We start from the raw sequence: 27664 nt of genomic DNA on the forward strand, positions 1-27664 counted from the left end.
TGTGATGTAACCATAATGAAATATTATAAATGATAATGTGAATTGATAAAGCTAGTATGAAGAATACATTGAAATCTGAAGCTACTGGCCAGCACACACTAGGCCAATATACTTTAAATTATATATCAATATCTTGAATTTTTTACATTTCTAAGATTATTAACTGAAAACTGGACATAATTTGTCCAGCACTAAATGATGATGATAGCACATGATATGAACATAACCAGAGTCAAAACATGAGCAAACTGTCAATCAATCAATCAATCAATCAATCAATCAATCAATCAATCAATCAATCAATCAATCAATCAAACAAACAAACAAACAAACAGACGTCATGCTTGACAAATGCAAACATGCTTGATAAGTAGAAATGACAAAACTCTATGTTTATGAACATAAACATAAGTCACAGAGAGCCTCATCCAATCACAGCCATCTATTAAAATGTACTGAGATGATGGTTTATAATCCATTTATCTTTTATTCATCTTTTTATTAGTTTTTGCTTGTTAGTGCTACAATATTTTACTTGTATTTTAATTTGATATTCTGTCTGCATTTGAGGGTTCACCCTCAATGTGTTTTCTGGGGTTTTAAGTACATAAATAAATGATGATGATGATGATGATGAGGATGATGATGATGATGATGATGATGATGATGAGTGTGCTCACTGGTGTACATTTATAAAGTATACTGCATATAAAATATACTAAAGATACTGTACATATAAAGTACATTTATAAAGTATATTAAAGACAGTGTTCTCACCCAGAACAGGACAGTGGCTCCAGAGATAAATGTTCGTGCACATTGGCTTGTTATTGGTAAGTAAGGTTCCATTTCCTACAGCAATGAAGCAACAGACACAGTCAGTTAAGACTGGTTACATCTCCTCACAACATGCAGACACAGGCAGGCTGGTCTGAACACAGGGCTCTGCAGGGACAGCCAAACGCTAATACTAACGTTTGGGACACACTGAATATGATCACAATCTGTGAGGTCCATCCATTCATTTATAGACCAGGGATTCAGAGAATTGACTGAAGAAATGTATCAGGAGGACGTCTGGCATTTCCCCTTTTTATGAGAAATGCAGCCAATGTATGGATTCAGATTGTTGTGCGTTCTTGCACAGCTTTCATGTGTGTGCGTACAGGGTTGGATTGCTCCTGCTCCTGGTCACACTGATTGAAGTCCTTTTGGCAAATGTAGACTCTCTGATATGTTTGATACTTATGTTTGATAGAATATAATTATTTCTCATAATTTCTCAAAATGTCTTTAAAAAATGGTAAATTCACAAATAGCGAAAAAATACTTTTTCTACAAATCAATCTGTTTGCAGGTACATCAAACTGAACCCGGTGTCCTCGCCAAGTCATTCTTCTAAAATCCAGCAGATCCGTCATGGCCTGCAGGCCATGATGGATCTCCCTGCCTTCGTCCAACACACACGTCAATACAGTTATTATGATCATCCCCACACTGTAAGCCACACTGACACTACAGACTACAGCGCTTCTCATCCAGCATGGAGGTTCAGCTCCGGGTCAGCTCAGGGCTGAGAGCCGTTCTTACCCATAACAACACAGAGGCCCAACACAGGAGCATTATCCTCAGGAGATCCCAGGGGGTTCTGTCCAGAACCCACTCCATCTCCTACAGTATAGGTTCAGGGCTGGTCAGGTATAGGAGTCTTCTCTCGGTGTTTAATTCTACAACTACCTCACTACAGATAATACGAGCAACACATGTTTCCCAAATTGAAGCTGTTAATTGCGATTTTGGCCAATAGACAGAGACCAGATATGGGATCTGTATAGAGGCGGTTGTTGTCCCAAACCTCAGTTCTGCACATAGTTTGGGTGCACAAATTCCCTCTGTATGGACAAGCGTTGTCATAGATCTTCTTTGGCAGGTCTACTATAGAGATAACAGTAATAACCCAGAACAACATTGGTGATGCTGCGTTCATCAGTTATGCCTCTAATCTGTGGAACACGTTACCTCCAGAAATCAGGGAGGCATCGAGCAGAGTCAACATCTGTAAGCGTCAACTGAAGACCCACCTTTTTAACTTAGCTTTTAATTAGCATCTTATGAGATGTGTTGCTCAGCAACTTGATGTTGCTGCTGTTTTAGTTGTCTGTATTGTTTTTTTGTTTGTATCTTTTTTTTGTTGCTGTATTGTACAGCACTTTGAGCGGCATTTCTACGTATGAAAAGTGCTGTATAAATAAAGCTCATTATCATTATCATGATTGAGAAAAAAAACAGCACAACACTACTTTACTCCACAGCTCTAGTGTTCACATTTTCAGGTCATATCAGCCTGGCTGCCGAACAGGGGTCTTCAACAGGGGATCCGGGACCCCTAAGGGGTCCTAAGAGACCCATTGGGGGTCTGCCAAATCTTCAGAGATAGGATTTCTTTTTTTTAATTAACCACTTGAACCCTAGAATTCCTTTTCTGAGGGGAACGTTAGCCAAAAATAGCCGATCTACAAGCTCACAACGGCTTGCGCTGCGAGGCGTTGTGAGCTTGTAGATCGGCTATTTTCGGCAAAGAGGTGTAGGTGTAGAGGGAAAAAAGCCCAAGTAAAAAAAAAAAAGGTTAATCTGAAACAAAATGTTATACAATATAGAGGGGGGTCCCTGCTTCATCTCTCTCTCAGCTAGGGGGTCCTTGGCCTGAAAAACGTTGAAGACCCCTGTTTTAGAGTCAGAATGAAGTGTAATGATAGGCTGCTGGCATTAAGGGGTACTAGACTGGTGTGACACATTCACCTGGGTGATGCGGTTCATCCTGCGGTTGGTACATTTGGACTCGTACTCGGGTCTGAGTTGAAGCTGCTGCTGCTCCTCCTCAAAGTCCACCAGGTCCCACTCGTACTCCAGACGGGCCTGACGCCGCTTCCACAGCTCCAGGAACAGGGTGACTGTGGAGGGAGACACAGCACCGGTTAGAGAGCCTGGACCCTTTAAGACCAGGAACATATATAGGCTATCTCTGCTGTCTGGCAGAAACCAGCTAACTCCAAAATGTTACATTTTCAGGAAATGAAAAGAAGTGGAGTTAGGAGGTTTTGTTCATCATTGATAAGAACAGCTGAATGGACCTCCAAGCTCACAATGAGGTTGGAGGTCAAAAGGGGGTGGAGCCTGGAGTCAGCAAAACCAGCTAACTCCGGTGGACTTCGCTGGTTTTAGCAGAAAGTTTGAGGATCCAATGGAGTTACCTGATTTTGTCAGAAGCGCTTTTTAATGCTTTTCATCGGTTCAATATTTTTTTTACCACCACACAGAGGTAAAGGGTGTTCAATGGCCCTGATTTATGGGGGAAAAAAACATGTTTAACTCATGTTTCAACTTCTGTGGGTCCCTGGAACAAAATATTCTAAGATGGGGGTCCACGTCCAAATACATATCATTTTGGGGGGTCCTTGACATGGAAATGTTTTTTTCATAATGTTTTTTTCAGTGCTGCGCTATGAGCTTGTAGATCTGCTATTTTTGAATAGCCAAATAAATCTTAAAATACTAGTCTAGTGTCTTTTCTGCTATTGTGGGGAAAGCTTTCGCTGAAAATAGCAGAGTGTTCACTTCCTATAGGATGTTGTATTTCACCTCACATGACAGCTGGAAGTGTTTAATGAATGTGAATCATAACAGTTATAATAATAATGATATGAATCATTCTGAATGAATAATAATCATCTCACTGTAGTTTACAGTTGCTACCACCACCCACAAGGTGGCGCCCTGGACCACATACAGTGAGTATGTGATTTAACTTTATAAACCAGTGGTTCTCAAACCTTTTCAAGTCAAGGACCCCCAAATTAATATGTATTTGGCCACGGACCCCCATCTGAAAAGGTTTTGTGCCAGGGACCCCCAGAAGAGAAGATTTATGTAAAAAAGAAAAAGTTCTAAATTATTCACTACAGATAATATGAGCAACACATTTTCCCCAAATTGAAGCTGTTAATTGCCATTGGCCAATAGACAGACACCAGATATGGGATCTGTATAGAGGCGGTTGTTGTCCCAAACCTCAGTTCTGCACATAGTTTGGGTGCACACATTCCCTCTGTATGGACAAGCAATGTTATAGATCTTCTTTGGCAGGTCTACTATAGAGATAACAGTAATAACCCAGAACAACATTGGTGATGCTGCGTTCATCAGTTGCGCCTCTAATCTATGGAACACGTTACCTCCAGAAATCAGTGAGGCATTGAGCACAGTCAACATCTGTAAGCGTCCACTGAAGACCCACCTTTTTAACTTAGCTTTTAATTAGCATCTTATGAGATGTTGCTCAGCTTGGTTTTTGTTGTATACATTTTTGTCTGTATTGTTTTTCTTTTTTTGTATATTTTCTTTGCTATATTGTACAGCACTTTGAGCTGCATTTCTAAGTATGAAAAGTGCTGTATAAATAAAGCTTTGCTAGATCTGCTATTTTTTAATATCCAATGTATAAATGGATAAAGTGGTTAAAATGATTGTGATGCTGTATTACCACATTTCCTGGGGACCTCCTGAAACAACCCCCCTCCCCAAGTAGTGTTGTGCAATATGTATTTTTTTTTACATGAACAGAAATAAATAATGTAAAATACAATTTTATACAAAATACAATTTATAAAAATGTATAATAGAACGATATAAAGACAGAAAACCACACAGTTTTTGAAAGCTTCTTAAAAGTTTACTCACCCCAAACCCCCATGAATACAGCAAAGAATACCGTCCCCACGTTGTCAAATATGTGTGATTGCTGAAAGAGAAACAAATATTAATATAATGATGTAACAATGTTTAATAAGCCATAAAGGAACATTAAACATCAATGAAAACTTGTCTCACCCATGAAGAGTTACATGTGGAGTTGAGTTTCCAGTAACTGCATTTCTTGTCACATAAAGGACACATGATGATGTTCCCTCCAATCTCCTCACTGCAGATCTCTTTACTGAACATCAGGAGACAAGATCACATTAATCTCCTCACTGCAGATCTCCATACTGAACATCAGGAGACAAAGATCATATTAATCTCCTCTCCTATACGTGAGACTATCAACGTACTGACCTCCATTGGTTGTCATCGTAGGTGAGCAGACCGTAGACGAAGCAGATGGTTCCGACCACCGCAGCGAAGAACAACATCTCCGTGTAGAAACCCAGCCATGCAAAATAGATGCCTATCTTCTCCCCGTAATACTTCCTGTTTAAAAAAATGCACGTGAGGATGTAAACAAAACAAAACAGTTAAATGTGCATGTAAGGACTTCTGAAGAGTTTCCACTTGGCTAGAGACCGGGCCCCGTAAAAAAAAAGAAAAAAAGAAAACGATAAAGACGGCGAACTGGAGGCCGACGGGCCGACTGGGCCCGCCGATCTCCGCTAACCCAGAGGACGCGTTTTGCCCTGGCGGCAGGGGGTGTTTAGTTTCCCTCGAGGGTTGAGGCTGTTAGTTAGGTGTTAGTTACCTGATGAGGTTGAGCGGCTGCTCCTTGAAGAAACAGAAGAAGCGAGCCCAGTGTTTGTAGAGGTTGTAGCGCTCACTTTCACAGTTTATATCCTTGGACCGCGTCCAGTACCTGCTCTGTAAACACATGATGTAAACACAGAGACACAATGAGACACTGTCTGTCTCCACTGTGTCCATGTATCCTAACCTGGTCCAGTGCCTGGACTGTAATACAGGGACAAGATGTGACTCTGTCTTCATGATGTAAACAATGAAAGTGTACAAATGGAACCAAATGGACCCATGCTTATGGGTGCTTTTAGTTACAGACCAATAAGGGTCAATTTGAGCCCCTGCTGGTCCCCAAACCCGATATTGAGAAACAATGATTTACAAGCTGTATTACAGTAGTTGTCATGACAGTATGGTGCAGGTGCATGCAGTGTTTTAGTTAAATGAGGTATCGGCGCCCTCTACAGGCTGATAAGCTCACTTCACAAGCTGTGACTTGGACTGAACTGGTACGTTTTGTTTTGTTAAAATAAACTCCTCAAAAAATGTCAATTATTTCTCCAATTATGATCTTCAATAATACCAATTGGTATTGCATTTTATATCATTGTTATCGTTGATTAGTCGCTCAAAACGAGAGCGAATACCAACAGAAGCATATAGACCCCTTAACAGACGACGTCATACTGGCTGCGTGCAGCCAGTATGCGCGCAACGAAACCCATTATATCAGGTCTCGTTAGGACGCGTCTCACTAGCCAACACACACAAGAGGGGGTTGGGGTGTGCTGAAACCAGTGCACCCCGAAACAGGTTGGGAATTGATTGCGTGAAACAATCACCTGTGCGTCCAGGCTCAATGTTAGTAAACAAATAATTGGTCTATTGGGCGGGCGCTACCCACACAGTAGCTGTGTTGCTCATTCCACGTTTGCACGATCTTTCCAAGTTATACCTTGTTGTAAAGGCGACTAATCACCATAACCGATATAAAATACAATACCAATTGGTATTATTGAAGGGGAGAAATGATCGACCGGAGTTACGTTTCTGACCTTTTTTTGAGGAGTGTTCTCAACTGGTAAAGTGACAACAAGCTCTTTAACCACATGAACCCCTAGCATCTCTATTCTGGGCACGTCATAATGGTTAAACATTGAGTGAAAAGAGAAATATCAGATCTCCAAGCCTTACATCGTGCAGGGGGAAGGCAGCGGTGTACGTGCCGTTGTTCAGCAGCCGTTTGATTCCCTTCTTTTCTTTGTCAACGCGTTCATCGTTGTAGTAAGAGCAGCGAGACAGGATGTAGTACACCTAGACAGAGAGACAGGTAGAATGTAAGACACCTAGACAGAGAGACAGGCAGAATTTAAGACACCTAGACAGAGAGACAGACTTGCATTGGATGTAAGACACCTAGACAGGACAGACAGGCAGAGAGACAGACAGCATGTAAGACACCTATAGACAGTGTTCTTACTATTCTGTTGCGAGTGGACGGAGGGAAGAAGGTCTCCTTGTCGTCGATGAGGAAGAAGTCGCTCTTGCTCTTGTTGAAGGGAGCGGTGAAGTAGTCGGGCTCGGGGTGCATGACGTGCTCGGGCAGCCGGAACGGCGTGGACAGCCAGTTCATGGGGATGTCCTGGTTGTCCGGGATGTCGTTGGCCTTGAAGGGGACCTTGATCTTCAGCACCTCGGCGTAGGTCATCAGCACCTCCCAGGGAGCGTGGATCTTCAGATAATACGTCCTGCCATCGTCCGACTCCTGCAGGAGAATTACAATGTAGGCTTTTAGCAAGTTGGCTCTCAAAGTGGGGTCCAGGGGTCCCCAGCAAAATGTGTTAATATAGCATCACAATAATTTGAGCCACTTTAACCTTTTATACTTTGGCTATTCAAAAATAGCAGATATACAAGCTCATAGTGCGGCACCGAGTGCCGCATTATGAGCTTGTAGATCTGCTATTTTTCAAAAATCTTGAACATTGGTGAACATTTTTAACACAAATCTTTGCTTCTAGGGGTCCCTTGCACAACATATTTTCAGATGGGGGTCCGCCGCCAAATATTTATCAATTTGGGGGTCCTTGTCATGAAAATGTTTGAGAATCACTGATCAGCAGACACTCTCTTTTTTATCCAGAGTGACTTCCAATGAGCAATGTAATCACATAGGAGAAGTATGAGCTGGAGTTTATCATGCTGTCTTGGTTAATCCATTAAGACGGGAACGCATCTGTGTCATGTTAAGATTTCTTTGGCTATTCAAAAAATAGCAGATATACAAGCTCATAGCTCTATATTGAGCTTGTATATCTGCAAGCTCAATATACAATATTGAAAAATCGTGATCATTTGTGCATATCTATTTTCTAAAGCGAACATTTTGGCAGCTGGATTCCCTCTTATAGGCTGGTTAAGATGTTTGGCTCTAGTGTCCCTTCCCACACAGGAGACCCAGGTTTGAATGTCGGGCGATATGCACTCTGTTACTTAAAAGGAATGCCACACTTCAACGGCCACTCAACAGCGATGGAGCTGCACCCACGCTTTGGTCATTCTGTAGCTTTTGTCGATACTAGTGTGAACGCAACATGAGGGATGATTTTAGAGAATAGGTCAGAGAAGAATTTAAATGTTATTAATCAACTCATCCTCATAGCAGTTGAAATACAGACGTCTCTCTCTGTCCACATAACACACACAGAGAGAGAGGTTTATCATTTACATTGTAGGCATTTATCATACGCTCTCATGCAGAGTAAATTAAAGTGTAAGATCAGAGTAAATGACATGAAGTCTAGTCAACAGATGACAGAGTAACTAATGATCACATCAACAGAGTGCAAAGACAACCATTTAGCGCTACAAAGTGACTAGGATACCAAGTAGACATCAAACCTAGCATCTGTCTAAGCAACATGTTATCTACTGTAAATAACACTCTTTGTTGTAGACAAACAAACAAGCAACCAACCATCTGCATATTATAACTAACATCTATAAAAACATAGACAACAAGAAGTGATACGAGCAATGAGGAGTGCTGGAGGGGTGAGATCATACACAGTAAAAAATAAATGGACAAAGTGACGCCCATAAACTCTACAGACTGTAAATGAAGCCTATTTTTCAACTATTTCAAATCCGCCATCTTTCTATATCCGGTCCAAATATGCAAATAAGAAACCGGAAATGAATGAATGCTATTGGTTGTGTAGCTTGTCAATCAAATCATCGCAAGGTAGCCACGCCCCTCCTAGAGCATACCCTACTTTATCATACAATTTTAGAATAAATGGGACCAAAATTTACCAAAACGCATGTCATGGTGATTGAAAGAAGACTTTAAACTAGCGACTGGAATCATTTAGTACTTATGACAATGTGTATTTAAGGTAATACAATTAAATGTAAAGTTCGGCCAAAAACCCATCACTATGAATGGAGCCTAATTGCGTCTGACACCAGCAGGGGTGAAATAGCGACTAGGTCATTCATATGAACTGTCACTTCCTATATAGCCTCAATTTACAACTCAGAACTCTGTTCCATTCTGGTCCAACAGAGTCAGGGTAGTGATATTGTGCATGTTGGCTCACTAGAAATACTAGTGAGTCTCAAAGTGTGGTCCAGGGACCCTCATGGTTCCTTGAGATGGTGTAACTCTGAGAGTGTACAATTTGTACACTCTCAGAGTTATGGGGGTCCTTGAAATTAAAAAGTTTGAGAACCACTGTGCTACACTAAATGGAACAGAGCCTTCATTAGTGTCAATTTGGTAACACCTGTGAAGGAAGCAAGGGAGGGGCCCAATTAGATCCAATATGGCTGCTATGCATAGAGCCTATTGAATTCAAATGAGTCATTAGACATAGCGACATCATCATTAGACATAATGACATCATACTTACTGCTTTGTCCTCGTGCTCCAGGTCCAGGCCGTACGTCCTCAGGTTGTCTTCATACGCTCTCCTCCTGTCCTGCAACACAGCAACACCATTACACATTAAAAACTCTATCACTATATAAGTTATTATTATATAAGCTCTCCTCTTGTCCTGCAACACACCCAGCAACACCATGAAACATTCAGATATCATCCAATAAATAAGGTTTTGTGACGTCAGGAATGGAAAAGAGTTCCAACCTGGTAAACTGACCCAAGATCCACATAACCAATACAAGGACATTTCTATCATCAGTATATATATATATATATATATAAACTTCCAGAACATTGCAAATATAGCTGGTTTTGAATGCCAGACATGTACAGTGTACATACTGTATATAGCCCAATATTATACTGTCAGACTGTTGAACAAGGCCTGAACCCTGCCTGTCACTAGGCTGACATTGCCACATTGGAACACTTTCCTTTGACACACTGTTTTTCCTGATGTATGTTGGATACATAATTAATTATGTATGAGAACCACTTTTTCTTTGTGGATCTACCATGTGGATTGTTACCTGTGAAGGGTTTAGCCTTATATTATAAAACTGATGGAATGTTTCAACATGTGTTTCGCAAAGTAGCTGTTTTAGCGACTACCTAGTGAAGCCACAAACAAAGCCAGTAGCATGTGAAACGGTCCCCGGTTGGACTTGGAATGTTCAGCGTCTCTGATAAGCTCTGCTGACACAGCGGAGGCTCACATCTATGACATCATGATGACACACAGGAAGTGTGTCATCATGGCCTGAACAAGGCCTGAACCCTGCCTGTCACTAGGCTGACATTGCCACATTGGAACACTTTCCTTTGACAAACTGTTTTTCCTGATGTATGTTGGATACATAATTAATTATGTATGAGAACCACTTTTTCTTTGTGGATCTACCATGTGGATTGTTACCTGTGAAGGGTTTAGCCTTATATTATAAAACTGATGGAATGTTTCAACATGTGTTTCGCAAAGTAGCTGTTTTAGCGACTACCTAGTGAAGCCACAAACAAAGCCAGTAGCATGTGAAACGGTCCCCGGTTGGACTTGGAATGTTCAGCGTCTCTGATAAGCTCTGCTGACACAGCGGAGGCTCACATCTATGACATCATGATGACACACAGGAAGTGGACTTCCTGCTGTGATTGGTGGAAACTCTCCAGTGCGTGCGTGCGTGCGTGTGTCTGTGAACACACACCAAGGTGAGGATGGACCGTCCACTAACACAGTGGTTCCCAAACTGGGGGTCGGGACCTACTGTAAATTATTTTTGTGGATCCCCAGATGATTATTTAAATGTACAACATTGTTTTCTCACTCAACAGTAAACAAACCAACATACAGTATAAGTGTATACATTATCAAATATTATGTAAGAAAGAGGCAAACATTGTGAAAATAGCTACAAGCTCACTGTAGTTTGGCTATTTTCACAATGTTTATCAGTGGAACCGAGTCAAACTAAATATAATGCCTCAACTCCTACAATTCCAAGTGCTTGTCAGGGTGGGGGCTGGGGGGTCCTCAGTTCAAGTATGATTATTTTGGGGGTTCCCGGCCTGAAAAAGTTAGGGAACCCTTGCCCTAACACGCGCACACGCACACACCATTATTTTTAAACATATAACAAATATTTATTTTGTGAGGAAATTTGTTCTCAAAATGTCTATTTTACAAATTCTACAATACGCACGCACGCACACACACACACACACACACACACACACACACACACACACACACACACACACACACACACACACACACACACACACACACACACACACACACACACACACACACACACACACACACACACACACACACACACACACACACACACACACACACACACACCACACACACACACACACACACAGTTTTCTCTCATTTGCTCTAATCATGAGTATTTCCCCAGTAACACTAGTGAAGTATTCATAATAATAATAATAAAGTGGGTGAACCAGAAGGTCATGTGACTGTTTAGACTGACCTCAGAATATTCCTTCAGAGCTTTATTGACACTAACGGCTTGTCTAAAGAGTTTCACTGGTATTTGTAATTCTCTTTCATGAGGAAACGTTACTTTCTACAATCCTGGACTTATTTTAACCCATTCAATCCGGGACCGTATCCGTGTCACAATATAATCGCACACTATGAGCTTGTAGATCTGCTATTTTTCACAGTGTTAGACAGTTGTTTTTTTTTAAGTTATGTTGCTATAATATCAGTGGTTCTCAAACTTTTTCCATGTCATGGACCCCCAAAATTACATGTATTTGTCCGTGGACCTCCTCCTCCCCCCCTCCCTCTCAAAATATTGTTTCAGAGACCCCCCCCCCCTCCAGAAGCATAGATTTGAGTTAAAAATGTATATATATATATATATATATATATATATATTCTCCCCCTCCCCCAAAAAATAGTAGATCTACAAGCTCATAGCGCGGCACTCGGTGCCGCGCTATGAGCTTGTAGATCTGCTATTTTTGAACAGCCCAAAGAAATCTAAAGTGACACAGATGCGTTCCTGATTTGAATAGGTTAATGGATAAGGGGCCATGTCCATTGAAAGCGTTTTTTTTTCTTTGAGTAGAGGGGCGTTTTGGATATAGTTATGATGTCCATAGTTATTATATATAGTCTGATAGAAATGCAGGAGCATTTCTATTGTATTTTTCACTGCATGACATCGTATACAACAAAGCATAAATCAGGTTCCAGAGGTTAAATCAAGTACAACTCATCAGGAGGAAACTGTGGTTATTTGTGGTTACAAATGAATCTCCTGTTAAGAACTTTCTCTCACACAGAGAAACCCTCAGTGTTTATTTATCCATTTGTAACTCTGAGAGGGTACAAATGTAACCACACAGGGACGCTTACAGTGATTACATTCTGTACTGTCTCCGATTGAATGAATCCATTCGGTTTTAGGGTTAGGGTTAGGGTTAGGTTATTTAATTCAGATTTTTGCCTGATTTTACTGATTTATTATCAAAAAAATAACTAAATAATGCTGCGCACATATATTATATATCATTTGCACAATTCCTAGAATTTCCCAGCATAACATTTGGGAAGGCTTAGCCTACCCTAGCCTTCATTACCCGCCGCCTATGCATCTGTGTCATTTTAAGATGTATTTGGTTATTCAAAAATAGCAGATCTACAAGCTCATAGCACGGCACCGAGTGCCGCGCTATGAGCTTGTAGATCTGCTATTTGTTTGAAAAATCATGGAAAATGTGTGCACATCTTTGAATATAATATGTAAACATTTTAACTCAAATCTTTGTTTCTGGGGGTCCCTGGAACAACATATTTTAAGATGGGGGTCCGTGGCCAAATACATATCATTTTGGGGGTCCTTGACATGAAAAAAGTTTGAAAACCACTGATTGTAGCAACATAAGTTTTATCAAGAAACTGTTTAGAAGACATTTGTAGAATCCCCCAAAAGCAAAGATTTGAGTTAAAAATATATATTCAAAGATTTGGAAAAGAAATCACGATGAAAACAAAAATAGCAGATCTACAAGCTCGTAGCGCGGCACTCTGTGTCGGGCTATGAGCTTGTAGATCTGCTATTTTCTTTATAGCCAACGGAATCTTAACATGACACAGATGCGTTCTCGGTTTTAATGGGTTAAGATTTAATTACTGTGTGAAACCATCTCAAACAGGAAGTGAAATACAGCAGCAGTTGGAACCAAGCAGGTGTCTGAGGTTCAGTGAATCCAGTGCTGTTAGAAGTACTCTTGAGTTTTTACTTAAGTAAAAGTACCAATATCACAATATAGAATATACTCTGTTAAGTAAAAGGCCCATATTCCAAATGTAACTCTACTCGAGTAAAGGTACAAAAGTATTGCTATTAAAGTATACTTAAAGTACCAAAGTTTAAGTATACTGAAATGCTCACCAACGTCGTGGTCTTGTAGATCTGCTATTTTCAAATAGCCAAGGTTTAAGGTAGGACTTAATTTATTAATGTATGTTTTGTAATAATAATCTACAAAGTAACTAAAGTTCAAATCAAATCTAATGGATGGATAAGAACTGTATAATTGCCTTATTGTCTGTGATTGAATATCGTCTATGATTTCACACTCTAAGTTAGAACCTCCCCTGCAGGTGAAGATGATTGATTGTACACTATAAAAAGAGACTATACAATGTTGTACTCACTTTTTAACTTGCTCTGATGAAGGCTTAAAAGGGATAGTTCACCCCAAATGTTCTTATTCCTATGGATTAGTCAGCCCATGGAGACTTGAATTCATGGATATGTTTTAGTTTTTGTCTCATTCCTGAGCCAATAATTTGATGACCGGCAGCGGTTCCGGTAGGAGACAAATTATTGTCTTACGAATGTGACCAAAACAAAACAATATCCATGAATTCAAGTGTACATGGGGTGACAAATCCATATAGGAAAAAAGTATGTTTTGGGGGTGAACTATTCCTTTAACACCAAAACACGTCAGATTAAAGAAATGGAAACTGACTGACAGTGTCTTTCAAGTTTTATTTTGGAGTGCCGCTTCCTTCCACAACACATTGAGAGTTTGTAGATCTATTTTCGAATAGCCCCAAAAGATCAAATAAGGCTTCCGTGTTTAAACTGACCCCCTGGAACCCCTCCAGGGACCCCCGGACCCCATTGCTCTATGAGGTGTTTTTCGTACCTGTTTCTTGCCGTCGTCTTTGTCGTCGGCGTAGGAGAGGACGAAATCGATCCTACGAACTCCATCACGGAAAAACACAGAGTCTTTACTCTGTTGGTGTTTATCAACCTGAGAGGAGACACACACACACACACACACACACACACACACACACACACACACACACACACACACACACACACACACACACACACACACACACACACACACACACACACACACACACACACACACACACACACACACACACACACAGGTTTGTATTATTATACTTGAGAGGAAATCAACATTTTTGGACAACGATTTTATGATTTTTAACTATAAACCTAAAGCCAAATAATAGCTGATCTTGTGAGCTTGTAAATCAGCTATTTTCCGGTGCATGACACACACATTGGCACGCAGCTATGTATAAATCATGTTTAACTCTTAATTCCAACCGCTAAACCTAAACCTCAAATGTATAATCCTAACATTAACCCCAACCTTAAATGTTTTTCTAAAAATCTTCTATAAAGCATTTTGCTTGTGAGGACCAGGAAAACGGTTCCTCACAACATCTATTTCTCAAATCTTATCCTACTATACTTGTGGGGACATTTGGTCCTCATAAGTATACAGTATACGCGCAGACGTTAGTTTCAACGCGGTTGTGAGGTGCAGCTCCTGGCCAGGGTTGCCAGATCTGCTTATTATAATTTCCCCGCAAGATTTTATTTGAAAATAGCCGATCTACAAGCTCACAACGCGTCGCATCGCGAAGCGTTGTGAGCTTGTAGATCTGCTATTTTCAAATAGCTGATGTATTATGTTAAAGTGCTCATGTGGCCAATAGTCACTTATTTTGGGCTGGTTTTCCTAGACCTGGTTGCTTGTTTCTCTCGCAGAATCTGGCAACACTGCTCCTGGCAAACTGCAAAAACATGCCGAGCAAATCCTGTTTCAGTAAAAAACAAGATTGACTTCCACAGTCATACTAATCATGTATTTCCACTGCAAACACAGACAACATGATGCTGATGACTGAAACATTCCATAAAATATACATAATACTCTGTTTCTGCTACATGCACAGTTCACACATTGTATCCTGATCCGAGCAAGGTCAGGATTACAATTTACAATGTAACCATTTATCAAACACTCTTTATCCAGAAAGACTTACAGTAAGCAAGGTAAACACATACGTAGAACGCAGCAGAGGTGGAAAAAGTACTCAAATGTTTTACATAAGTAAAAGTCCGGTACTTGAGTAAAAGTACAAAAGCATTGGTATCGAAATGTACTTAAAGTACCAAAAGTAGAAAGAAGGCCTATCATTAGACAGAATGTCCCATATCATGTTTTCAAAGGATTTTTTTGTTGTTGAAAATAGCAGATCTAGGGGCGGCAGTGGCTCAGGGGTAGAGTGGCCGGGTAGAGTGAACTGGAAACCACAAGGTTTCCAGTTCGATCCCGAGCTGGGGCGCTCCCCCAGAATTAGTGTCGAAGTGTCCTTGAGCAAGACGCTGAACCCCTAATTGCTCCCGATGAGCAGGTTGGTGCCTTGCATGGTTTCCTCCGCCCAATCAATGTAAAGCGCTTTGGATAAAAGCGCTATATAAATGCACCATTTACCATTTCTCAGTGCCATGTGAGCTTGTAGACTGCTATTTTCAAATGGCCGAAATGTATATAGGGCTGAAGTGGTTAATGTATGTTTTGTAATAATAATCTAAATCTACAAAGTAACTAGTAACTAAAGTTTTCAAATAATTGTAGTGGCGTAAAAGTACAAGATTTGCCTCTGGGATGTAGATGATGTAGATGAGATCTAGAAGTAAAAGTACTGAAAATTGGAAATACTCCAGTAAAGTAAAGAATACATAAAAATTGTACTTAAGTACAGTACTTGTGTACATGTACTTAGTTACTTTACACCACTGGCAGAGAGTGTAGTACCTCAGTAAACTATAGGATCACAGGTAAGAACCAAGCACCAAACTATCAAAACTATCACAATAATAAATCTGTACATTGAGACTATATAGGATAGCAGCCAGGTAAACAATGGACCATAGCATCTGTTTAGATTATGTGGATCAGATAAACATGCTTTAGCAACAACCAAGAGGACAAATACGACGGTACAACCAGAACACACAGTCCACTAAAGTACTGATTCTGAGTCTCTGGTCCAACAACGTGTCCTTGAGCAAAACACAGCTCCAACAATCCAACAGCCTGGACAACAAAATGCAGAGTGTTCCTTTAACTCAGAGTGTAAACAAACATGGTCCTTATGGGTCCACTGAGATTGATTTACATTAACAAAAATCTTCAAAAAGCTCACAATGCCTCGCATCATGACATGTTGTTGTGAGCTTGTAGATCGGCTATTGTTGTTCTTCATGATCTGTCTCCTTGTTGTGTCGCTTTTATTTTCTAGTGACATTTCGTGTCTTTTCTGGTTCTTTGCAGGTTTTACTTTTACGGTGGTGTTCCTTTTATTTTGAAGCAAGGTTCTAGTGTTTCCTGTTTTGCTGTCCTTATAGCGGCTGTTTCCTGTCTTGTCTCACACTTACTGTGAATTGTTTCACCTGTTTCTCTCTCAGCCAATCATCATGTGTTAATTGTCCATGGAGTTCACCTGTGTCCTGTTAACTGTCGTGTCTATTTATACTCTCCTGTGTTTTATGTTTCTTGTCAGTTTGTAGAATATCGTTGTTGTCAGGCAGAAAACTCTCATCTCCGTATTCTAGCTTTTTGTGTTTTATCGTAAATTAACGCCCAACTTGATCATACAGCGTCACACAAAAACAGCAAAAGTAGCAGATCTACAAGCTCAAAACGCGTTGCTTCGCGCCGCGTTTTGAGCTTGTAGATCAAAACGCGACAATAATTTGATGACCAGCGGACCGGTAGGCAGCGATTCCGGTAGGAGACACAAAGGAGACTCCTACCGGCACCGCTGCCGGTCATCAAATTATTGGCTTAGGAATGAGACAAATATATATATACTGTATATCCATGAATTCAAGTCTCCATGTGGTGACTAATCTATAGAAATAAAGTCATTTTGGGGGTGAACTATACCTTTAAGTATTGTGTCTATTTATACTCCTGTGTTTACAGTTTGATCTTATTGGCTCCTTGTGTACAGTAGATCTCTCCTAATGTATATTTGCATGCTTATTTGCGTACTGTAATCCCTTGCATTGGAGCCTCTGTCACTGTGTTGGTACAGTATGGTGCCATATTCTCGTGACTCTGTGCATCGTGACATTTTTGAAAAGTTTTGCCTACAATTACATAAACCCAGAATAGGGACACCAGGGAGAAAGCATTGAAATGAACTCTGTATTATTGCTGTGTAGGATCACAGATGACTGAAATGTAAACACTGCATCCCATCATCACATTCTCATTATAGCAGCAGCAGCATGTGCTTTCATTTGTACTGAGAGAGAAGACTAGTGTTTAACAGCTGCTGTAGCGGACATGTTGAATCCTACTGTGTTTCAATGCCAGGAACACTGTAACTGTTGGCCCGCCCTACATGTTGTACAGGCCAGGACCCGGCCAGACCGATGGCAGGGCCTCCAGACCGATGTCAGGGCCTCCAGACCGATGTTGGCCCCTGTACAACATGTAAAGGGCCCTGCCATCGGTCTGGAGGCCCTGACACTGGTCTGGCAGGGCCTGCACACCGATGTTTGTCCGTTGCCGTATTACTGCCCCTCACTGTCAGAAGTGGTACTGCACAATGACAACACACACAGACCAGCTCAGAGAGACTGAGAGAAAGATTCTGGGCTTTTGGGAGAAAACTGGCAGCACAAGAATCCCTCCCCCCGCCCCCGCCTCCCCCCTCTCCCCACCCTGCTGAGCACATGTACCACCTCAGGGATAATACCATAGATATAGAAACCTAGATACCTCATTGGCCTCTGCAGTTCGTTGGAGCAACTCGTATTGCGGCCGCCATTTTCGCGTAGGCAAACGGACACTCAAAGTGACTATACTGGCCAATCACAGCGCTCACAGCGCGTTGACTACTGGCCAATCACAGTGCGTCTTTTCTAAGACTTGTCAGAATCTAGTTGTCCCGACCCCACCTGCCTCTGATTGGCCTACCGAACGCCCCCTTCTGTGACACACGCGGAAGCTTGCCTACGCTAAAATGGCGCCCGAGATACCAATGCCTCAGAGCCGAAGGAGGCGTCTACCTTTATATGGCTATATGATAATACACTGTATATGGCAGTGGTTCCCAAAGTGGGGTCCGGGGACCCCCAGGGGTCCTTGGGGGGGCTGCAGGCGGTCCCCAGCCAAATCAGTTAATACAGCATCACAATCATTTTAACCACTTTACCCAGTTAAAGGGAAAGTGTTTGAAAGTTTCACTTTCACTAACATGTTTGGGCTCATTTTAACGTCTACTCAGGCTTTTGTGTTTCACCCCAGACTGTTTTTAAGTTGATTGATTCAGTATTTAGATAGTTGATATTCATTCATACTCCATTTTAACCATGATAGATTCATTGAAAACACCCGTCCTTAGTTCTGGTGACTCTACTGTCCTCCTAATACGTGCGGGAGGGGGGCATGTTTTTTTTTATATGTCACCAGAACCAAGGACGGGTGTTTTCAATGAGTCTAACATGGTTAAATGAAAATGGAGTTTGAAGTTACAATGGGTTTGTATAGGAAGGGGGCGTGTCTGATAAAATGAATATCAAATATCTAAATACTGACTCAAGCAACTTAATTGCTTGAGTCTGTGGTGAAACACTAACAAATATCGATTTTCCTTTAGAACATTTTTGATACATTTTCTTTTACATAAATCTTCTCTTCTGATACATTCTGAGGGGGGTTCAAAACCTAATCAGATGAAGGGGGGGTGGGGTCCACGGCCAAATACTTATCAATTTTGGGGGTTCCTTGACATGAAAAGGTTTGACCACCACTGTGTGTGTGTGTTGGAATATACTCTGAATGTTGTGCTGCTACAGCTGTTCACACTATAACTATAAATACATCATGAGACATCAGTACAGTAACTATACAGTCTGGACAACAAACACTGCAGCCTGTCTGTCTGTCTGTCTGTCTGTCTGTCTGTCTGTCTGTCTGTCTGTCTGTCTGTCTGTCTGTCTGTCTGTCTGTCTGTCTGTCTGTCCACTACAAACATTAAGGATAATGAAGACGGGAAATGAAGAAGCACTTTACCTCCACCATGGTCGTCCCTGAATGCATCAGCAGAAAGAAGGGCTGACCGCCTCTCTCTACCCCTCTCTCTCTCTCTCTCTCTCTCTCTCTCTCTCTCTCTCTCTCTCTCCAGGGAAATGGTTATATTCTCCTTCTCTCTCTCTCTCTCTCTCTCTCTCTCTCTCTCTCTCTCTCTCTCTCACACACACACACACACTCTCTGTTCTGGTCTCTCCTCTGTCTCAGAGGACAAGCCCTCACTCGCTTTGAACAACCAGATGAATGGGTGTGTGAGGGAGAGCGAGAGAGCTAGAGAGAGAGAGAGAGAGAGAGAGAGAGAGAGAGAGAGAGAGAGAGAGAGAGAGAGAGAGAGAGAGACATGGTAAGGAGAAGGAGTCTCCTCCTGGATGTGACATCACTACATGCAGCAGTGAGTGTCATCGCCTCTCTCAGCCAACCAGTGAGCTGTAATCAGAGCTGAGTACCACAGCCTGCCTGGAGGGGGGATGAGGGGGGATGGCGGGGGGGGGGGCATCACAATGTAGAGAATGCACCTTATCACTGTGGGAGGACAGAAAAGCCCCCCAAGCACAACTAAGTACGGGCCCTGAAACATGTATGATTTATGACTGAATAATTTCAGCTGTTGAGCTACTACTAGCAAAGTGATTCTAAACGCTTTTATATGCATTAGGGCCACGGACCCCCTATTTTATACAATGGGGGGGGGGGACCCCAATCTACACAGTGGAATCATGTGTTTATTTAACTGAGAGTGTGCAAATGGAACCAAATGGACCCATCAGAAGTTGAGAACCACACTGAAGAATCACACCTCCTCCTCGGAACCCGAGCATCAATGATAACCTGTGATGTCATCAAACAGAGCCCTGACCTCACACCCACTAAAGTAATCCCAAGTCAACTCATTGATCAGTTGACTTAATCAACAAATGTGTGAAATAGTGTTTGCTGCATACAGTCATACATAAGAGAGCAGTCTCTTTTCTTTAGGATGGTGATGTTGACATTCTGATGTAACATCATGTTGTTATCTTAGTTATTTAAAGTTATAGACTGGCAGAATACAAGTTTTATTTTTAGAGTTTGCAAGAGATGTGCATGGGGAAAAAATCATGAAAAATACTAACCAACTCCCGTACATACATAGAAAGTGGTGCTTTAAACATGTTTTAAATATGTTTTAAACATGTTTTAAACATGTTTAAAGCACCACTAGTGTTGCAGCCATAGTGTTTTGTGATGACAGAAGAATAGAATAAATTGAAGCTGACTGTAGACATATACACGCACAGACAAGCAACACACCAGAACCTGAATGACTTCTACAGCAAGTCAGTTACTCTCCAGCACTAAAACTCAACAAGAACACATTTTGACTGAGCAACTTTTACTTGTACTGGTTGAGTAATAATATTTGACCAAGAGTATCTACACTTTGACTCAAGTACTGGGGTTGATCGAGTACAGTATCTGTTAAGATTGCGGGCGAAAGAGATTGGAGGGTGAACTAGGCTTTATGCACAGCAGCCATATTAGAAAGAAATTGGGCCTCTTCCTTACTTCCTTCACAGGTGTTACCAATGATACTAATGAAGGCTCTGTTCCCTTTAGTGTAGCACAGTGGTTCTCAAACCTTTTAATTCCAAAGACCATCATAATAACTCTAAGAGTGTCCAAATGGAACCAAATGGACCCTTACGGGTCCATTTGTACGCTCTCAGAGTTACACACCCGTAAGGGGCCATTAATTGGAACCCCCTCAAGGAACCATGAGGGTCCCTGGACCACACTTTGAGACCCACTGGTGTAGCAGAGTGTTTCCAGTGAGCCAACATGCAACAATATCAGCACCCTGACTCTGTTTGACCAGAATGGAACAGAGCCTTCATTAGTATCATTGGTAACACCTACAGTACTAGCGTGGGAACCAGCTTGACTTCCGTGCCTGTATATTATGAACTATTATACCATAATGCTTGAGTTCTGGCCTGGTTCACGTTCACCACTTGGGTGCTACTATCTATCTATCTATCTATCTATCTATCTATCTATCTATCTATCTATCTATCTATCTATCTATCTATCTGTCTATCTATCTATCTATCTACTGTATCTATCATGTCCACGTGTTCCTCCTGGTTGGTAGTCTAGTAGTGACTGACCCACATGTTCTCCATGACAGCGTCTGGATGTTCTTAGTGGCGGAGCCTCTAATTAAAGCTGTAATTACAGACGGTGTAACATATGGAATCCCTGCATGCAGCATGAGCCACACCCCTCCTTAACTTAGGCCGCTCGCCGCCACAGAGCGCTGTCCGCTAGCCGCTATACATTTATCATCTAAAGAGAAGTATAACTACCGGGCGTGGTGGAGGGGAGAACGTGCTCTATATGAGGCTAAATAATAAGCCTCACTAGTTTGAGGGAAAGGGATTTCTTTTTTAAGATCATTATTTGAAGGTGTGTCAGTGTAGAGAGTGACAGTGTGTGATGGGGGGCGGGGTTGAAATGTGGCATAAAACGTGGATTCAACCTTGTGTCTTCTGGAGACAAGACAGTTCCCAAACTGTTTAGTTCAAGACCCAAAAGAAGAATTTTACGTTTGCTCGGGACCCAAACTAGTGAAAATAGCAGATCTACAAGCTCACAACGCTCACAAAATGTATTTATGCAAAAAAAAAGAAAAAGAAAACACATCTTATTCATGAAATACTTTTGGAAAATGTATTTCTGAATGGAATTGTTTTTAATTGATGAAAAGCTGTGATTTCTTGGTTTAAACTCTTTAAAATCTTTTGAAATAATATATATATTTGTTTAAATGTAGGAAACGGAAAAAAGTCATCGCATCGGTGAAACACCTTGGAGTTTGTGATCCCTTGTCGGCAATCAATCATATAGTGTGAAAACCACAACGATATATATGGCGGCCGATTTCAAGAAAAAGACTTGTGTAGTGTGAAGTGCTTAACGATCTGATGGCTCCCCGCCCACTTCAAATTTCTGGCAGTGTGTAGAGGCCCTTAAAAAGCACATCGTGCTACTGTGTCCCACCGCCGCTCTCAGAAGAACCCATGGAAGGGCTGTGTTCAGTCAGGGTGTGGATCATGTCATGTGACCATGGCATGGTGTCAATAAAAACACCTCTCTAGCCGTCTGCAGTCAGGTTCAAAGACACTCCACTGAGACGTTCTGAATGTCATTTATACTGCAGTCAGGTACCCTACTCACTTTCAAAACTGCCCTAAAGAATCACCTTCAGGAGGCTGCAATTCCATACTGGCCCCTGTCAAAGTCTTAACCTACCAGCCCCCCCCCCCCCCCCTCCTCCTAAAACTGTCTATTGTACATATTTCTTGTTTTTCATACCAGTAACCTGTAAGCTGATTGTATGACGTTCTGCATAGTAGGGAGACCAGGGACAAAAGTAACACTTTTTGTGTTTGCCTTCATAATTCACAGACTACTTGACATATCATAGTCCTCTTTTGCTATAAGAAACATATATATGTGCCCTAATTAATAATGCAATTTTTAAGCTTTCACTAATAAGGACAAGACTAAAATATTAATTTGAATGCAATGACTCAAATAAAAGCACATCATTATGTAATATGTATTTTTGTATAATTTAACATTTTTACTTACAAATGTTTCATATACATAATTACAATTATGTTGTATTTTTATTCAAATTATTTTATTTTAAAATTTAGTTTTTTTTTAATGTATGTCTATTTTTTATTTAAATGTATTTTTACTTTGAAATGTAGTGACATTTAGTGAAATATGTTCATTTACTACAGTAACATAAAAGTATGTAATCCCAGACCAAAAATTTGCTTGCATTGAAAACACATTGTTACAATTGACCCCGGTCACTTTGTTACAATTGCCCCCGATGGGGCAACCATGATAAAATCGCATATTCTAGCTAGAAACACATATACTAGCATAGGCTGCTGACGTTAATTTGTGACCAATAACATAGAGATAGAATTCATCTAAGTTTAAATTTGCTGACATCTTATCTTTAGACAGCAGAAAGAAAATACCGTACACTCAAAAATGTACGTTTACACCTCAAAATCAGTTTTTTTTTGGAAAACTTCTGCTGAGATGAAATGATCATTCTATCCTTTCATAGGCAGAGAGAGGACCCTACTGAGCATGTGCAAAAGAAGTTTCACCTCTCTAGCTTATTTCTAATTCGAATTATTGAGTGTGTTACTTTTGTCCCCTGTTACTTTTGTCCCCGGTCCCCCTAGTGTATATTTGTATGTCTTCTTAAATGTCATCATGATTTGAGTGCGCAGGGATCTCATTTTAAATAAGCCAAGTGCTTTTATGAGCGTTTAGAGGACCTTGTATTGTGAATTGTACTTCCATGTACTGTTTCCATGTCTTTCTAAATAAAGTATTCAATCAATCAATCAATCAATCAATCAATCAATCAATTCAAAGACACTCCACTGAGATGTTCTGAATGTCATTTATACTGCAGTCAGGTTCAAAGACACTCCGCTGAGACGTTCTGAATGTCATTTAAACTGCAGTCATTACAGAGCACTTCAATCATCATGGCCTTTCATCTGGAGAAGGGCTGGGCAATGTAGAGGGCCACTATATTTCCACACTCACTCCAGAGAGACACATTGCATATACTGTCGGGCAGACACGTATTACCTCTAATCCCTGTATTTTAACTTTTTCCACCATTCTATGTCACACACAAGTAGCAAAAATAGCTGATCTACAAGCTTGAAACGCGTCGCGGTGCGACGCGTTTCGAGCTTGTAGATCAGCTATTTTTGCTACTTTTTTATTTGAATTCTGATTTTTTTGGTGCTATTTTTTGTGCTATTAGAATCCTGAAACGTAACATTTTTATTTCATTTCAAATGCATTTAGTTATACTTACAGTATGTTAACTTTATGAACTTAAATACAAATACATTGGACATAAAAAAGACAATAGAATTGTAATACTAGTCATTAAGCTATAATATAGACTGAAGTAATTAAAGCGGGTCATGTTTGCATGTTTGGAATTGAAACAGCTGAAATCAATAATATATCAGTATTCTGATATTAACCCGCGGGCCGCGTTTAAGTGAAGGTGGGGGCCGCGTGTGGCCCCCGGGCCGCCAGTTGCCCATGTATGATGTGGAGGGGGAGAAATGCTGAACGTCAAACTGCAAGCAGGCAGCGCCTCATGGGAAATGAGAAGCTGTGTGGTGGTGATGATGGGTGGTGTGGGTGTGGGGTGCTGTTTAAGGGGGGGGGGGGGTGGAGTGGGTGGTGATGGGTGTAGCAGGGTGCTACAGGGAGCTGTGGACCGTGTGGTGATGGGTGTCCTCGTCATTAAAAAGGACAACATTCTACTTACAGACCAAACCACATGTGAGACTCTTCAGACTGGGTTACCACGGAAACCTATCATCAGCACAGGGCAGGGCCATGATTACACTGTATGCTGTGTGTGTGTGTGTGTGTGTGTGTGTGCGTGCGTGCGTGCGTGCGTGCGTGCGTGTGAGTGTGTGTGTACGTGTGTGTGCGTGAGTGTCTTATTTATCCTGTGTTCAGTCATGCTGATCGTCATTACAGGTGAGAAGAAAACAAGTGAAATGTTCCTTTACCACTCTCACAAACCACCGTTCATCAGATCTACAAACACTATGCTGTTCACCTGTACCTACAATGCAATACATCAGATCTACAACACCATGCTGTTCACGTGTACCTACAATACATCAGATCTACAACACCACAACACCATGCTGTTCACCTGTAGCCACATCAGATCTGCAAACCCCATGCTGTTCAGAAGACACACACATGTAACCTGCTGTACTCAGATCAGCCTTATGCTGATGGTTTATTTTGTATTGACTTAAAGGGATAGTTCACCCCAAAAAATATTAATAATAATTTTGTTTTTGTCACATTCCTAAGCCAATAATTTGATGACCAGCGGACCGGTAGGCAGCGGTTCCGGTAGGAGATACAAAGGAGACTCTTTGTCTCTCCTATACCGGAACCGCTGCCGGTCATCAAATTATTGTCTTAGGAATGAGACAAAAACTAAAAAATATCCATGAATTCAAGTCTCCATGGGTGTGTAACCCATAGAAAAAAAGTAATTTTGGGGGTGAACTATCCCTTTAAGGCTGAATCTTAAAGTTTTCTTTCTAATATTATTTTTTGTACTCCAAATATTGAAAAGCAAGTCTTTTTCACACCAACAAAGACCCCTGTTTGGTCGGAGAAGACCAAACAGGGGCCTAAAACATAACCGTCTTCAAATGCAAATCATTACTTTAATGGTAATATATGTTTCGGTCTTAGATGTAGTTAATTCGTATTAAACAAATGTTTTGCATTTAAAGACGTGTTCAGGAGTTTGTTCTGCTACGGCAATATTGAAATTGATTGAACAGTAAATCCTGTCACCAAAGTTGGCAAGAGCAGGGTTTTTTTTTTTCTTAAAGAGATATTAGTCTGACCAGTCCATGCCAGGCCAGGCCAGGCTATAGGTAGAGCAGGTTATATTCTGAAGCTGATTAAAGACCACACTTTATTCTGTCAACGAGGAGAGTCCATATAAAGGAACAGCTATATTTCACACAGTTCTTCTATCTAATATACAGACAGGCAGGTAGCATTTAGCATATAAACTAGCATCACACCACACGGCAGTTTTCCCATGCCAGTTTTACCCTGCCATACCCTGCAGCGATACGCCAAGAACAAGGCCCTCTTCCTGCCGAGCTGAGGAGGAAGTGAATCAATGGACAGTCAGTTATTGGCCAACAATAAATGAATCATTATGGCAAACCTTCCATCCCCACACACACGCTCGCACGCACGCACGCACACACCCACCCACCCACACACACACACACACACACACACACACACACACACACACACACACACACACACACACACACACACACACACACACACGCACACACACACACACACACACACACACGCAGTGTTTAGAGCTAACACAGATTCATAACACTGAAAATCACTGCAAAGCAAGACAAAGCAACGCAGCTGCCAAGCTCACAATGTGCGTTGTGAGCTTGTAGATCCGCTGTTTTCGGCACGGACCTAAGCATAAATCAGGCATTATACGACGCCATCTAGGGCCCCGCCAAAATGAATTTCAGTCGACTAAATCAACAGTAGATTTAGTCGACTAAAGTCTTATGATATATTATGTCATAAATAATAGGCCGACATTCTGCGATTGATCAAATGCCTACTTTCGGTGGGGATTTGGTGTAGAGGGAAAAAAGGAGGAGACCGAGGACAGACCCCTGTTGGACCCCGGTCAAACAAAGTGTACAGGGTTTAGAGGTTAAGGCCACAATGGAGGGTGGATCCCCAAGGGGCTCTGTGTGCTTCACAACAAAACCACAAACAAAAGTAAGGATTTTCACACATGGTTCCCCTAGGGACCCCGGCACACCGTCATTGGCTTAAACACGTCACATGATGTGCAGCGTTGCCAATTAAGTAACGGGAGGTGATCCGTTTTGTTTCACTTCCTGTTTATTTCGCGTGCCGAATTTCTATGACGTGCACGCTCCTATGATGTGCACGCTCTTATGCGTGTGCACGCTCCTATGACATGCGCGCTTCTACGTGCACGCTCCTGAGCTCACACAAACAGCCATGGTGGTCAGACACAGTTTGCTGTTTCACACTAGTTTCTCCCCACGTGCACAGCCTTCTGGACACATTCTGCATTTATGTATTTTGCTGATAGTTAAGCTATGCATTTAAAATTAAATTGTTTTATTTGATGGCGTTGCTGCCCTGGCACTTGGCCTTTGTGCCCTCAAAAAATTTACTACACCAAAGGCCAAGTGGCCTTGCCCCTAAAACAATGACATTCCAGGCCTGCACACATGCACACACACACACACACACACACAATGACACACAGGGGCGTGCATGTGCGTCTTACCCCCGTCATGGTGCCGATGCGCTCGGCGCTCTCAGGCTCCCGGACAGGAGAGTCACTGTGAACGGAGCAGGAGTCACAGCAACTCAACGACTCACAGGACTCTGTACCCACCGCCCCGCCCCCGGGGGAGAGGCGGGACTAACGGTACCATGTGACGTGAGGGAGGAAGAGGAGAGAGAGCAGAGGATGAAGGTGTTTCCTCTAGAGATGTACCCATACCATTTTTTTCCTTACAGAATTCCGATACCCATAGCTTGCGTATCAGTCGATACCGAGTATAGAGATCCGATACCACAGTGTAATTTAACCCATTA

The 27664-nt window shown here is 41.6% G+C and overlaps 1 protein-coding gene across 4 annotated transcripts in view; it reads right to left on the reverse strand.

The window, feature by feature from the left end:
- The window catches only part of ano5a (anoctamin 5a), a 50654-nt gene that overhangs the window by 10836 nt on the left and 12154 nt on the right, over nt 1-27664 (reverse strand). Inside the window, exons 3-14 of one of the 4 annotated variants that reach the window (XM_084060920.1) lie at nt 27351-27488; nt 26096-26137; nt 14150-14257; nt 9420-9488; nt 6986-7270; nt 6700-6819; nt 5513-5628; nt 5113-5247; nt 4888-4993; nt 4738-4798; nt 2800-2951; nt 1591-1671 (exon numbers count right to left, since the gene is read on the reverse strand). In XM_084060920.1, coding sequence (XP_083917046.1) covers nt 1591-1671; nt 2800-2951; nt 4738-4798; nt 4888-4993; nt 5113-5247; nt 5513-5628; nt 6700-6819; nt 6986-7270; nt 9420-9488; nt 14150-14257; nt 26096-26137; nt 27351-27488 — 1413 coding nt within the window. Of the gene's footprint in view, nt 1-777; nt 853-1590; nt 1672-2799; nt 2952-4737; nt 4799-4887; nt 4994-5112; nt 5248-5512; nt 5629-6699; nt 6820-6985; nt 7271-9419; nt 9489-14149; nt 14258-19363; nt 19453-26095; nt 26138-27350; nt 27489-27664 lie in introns of those variants that run through there. The other 3 variants (XM_084060921.1, XM_084060923.1, XM_084060922.1) reach the window with 3 other exon arrangements.

Source organism: Gymnoscopelus microlampas (assembly GCF_963454915.1).
Source record: "Gymnoscopelus microlampas genome assembly, chromosome: 6".
NCBI classification, from domain to species: Eukaryota; Metazoa; Chordata; class Actinopteri; order Myctophiformes; family Myctophidae; genus Gymnoscopelus; species Gymnoscopelus microlampas.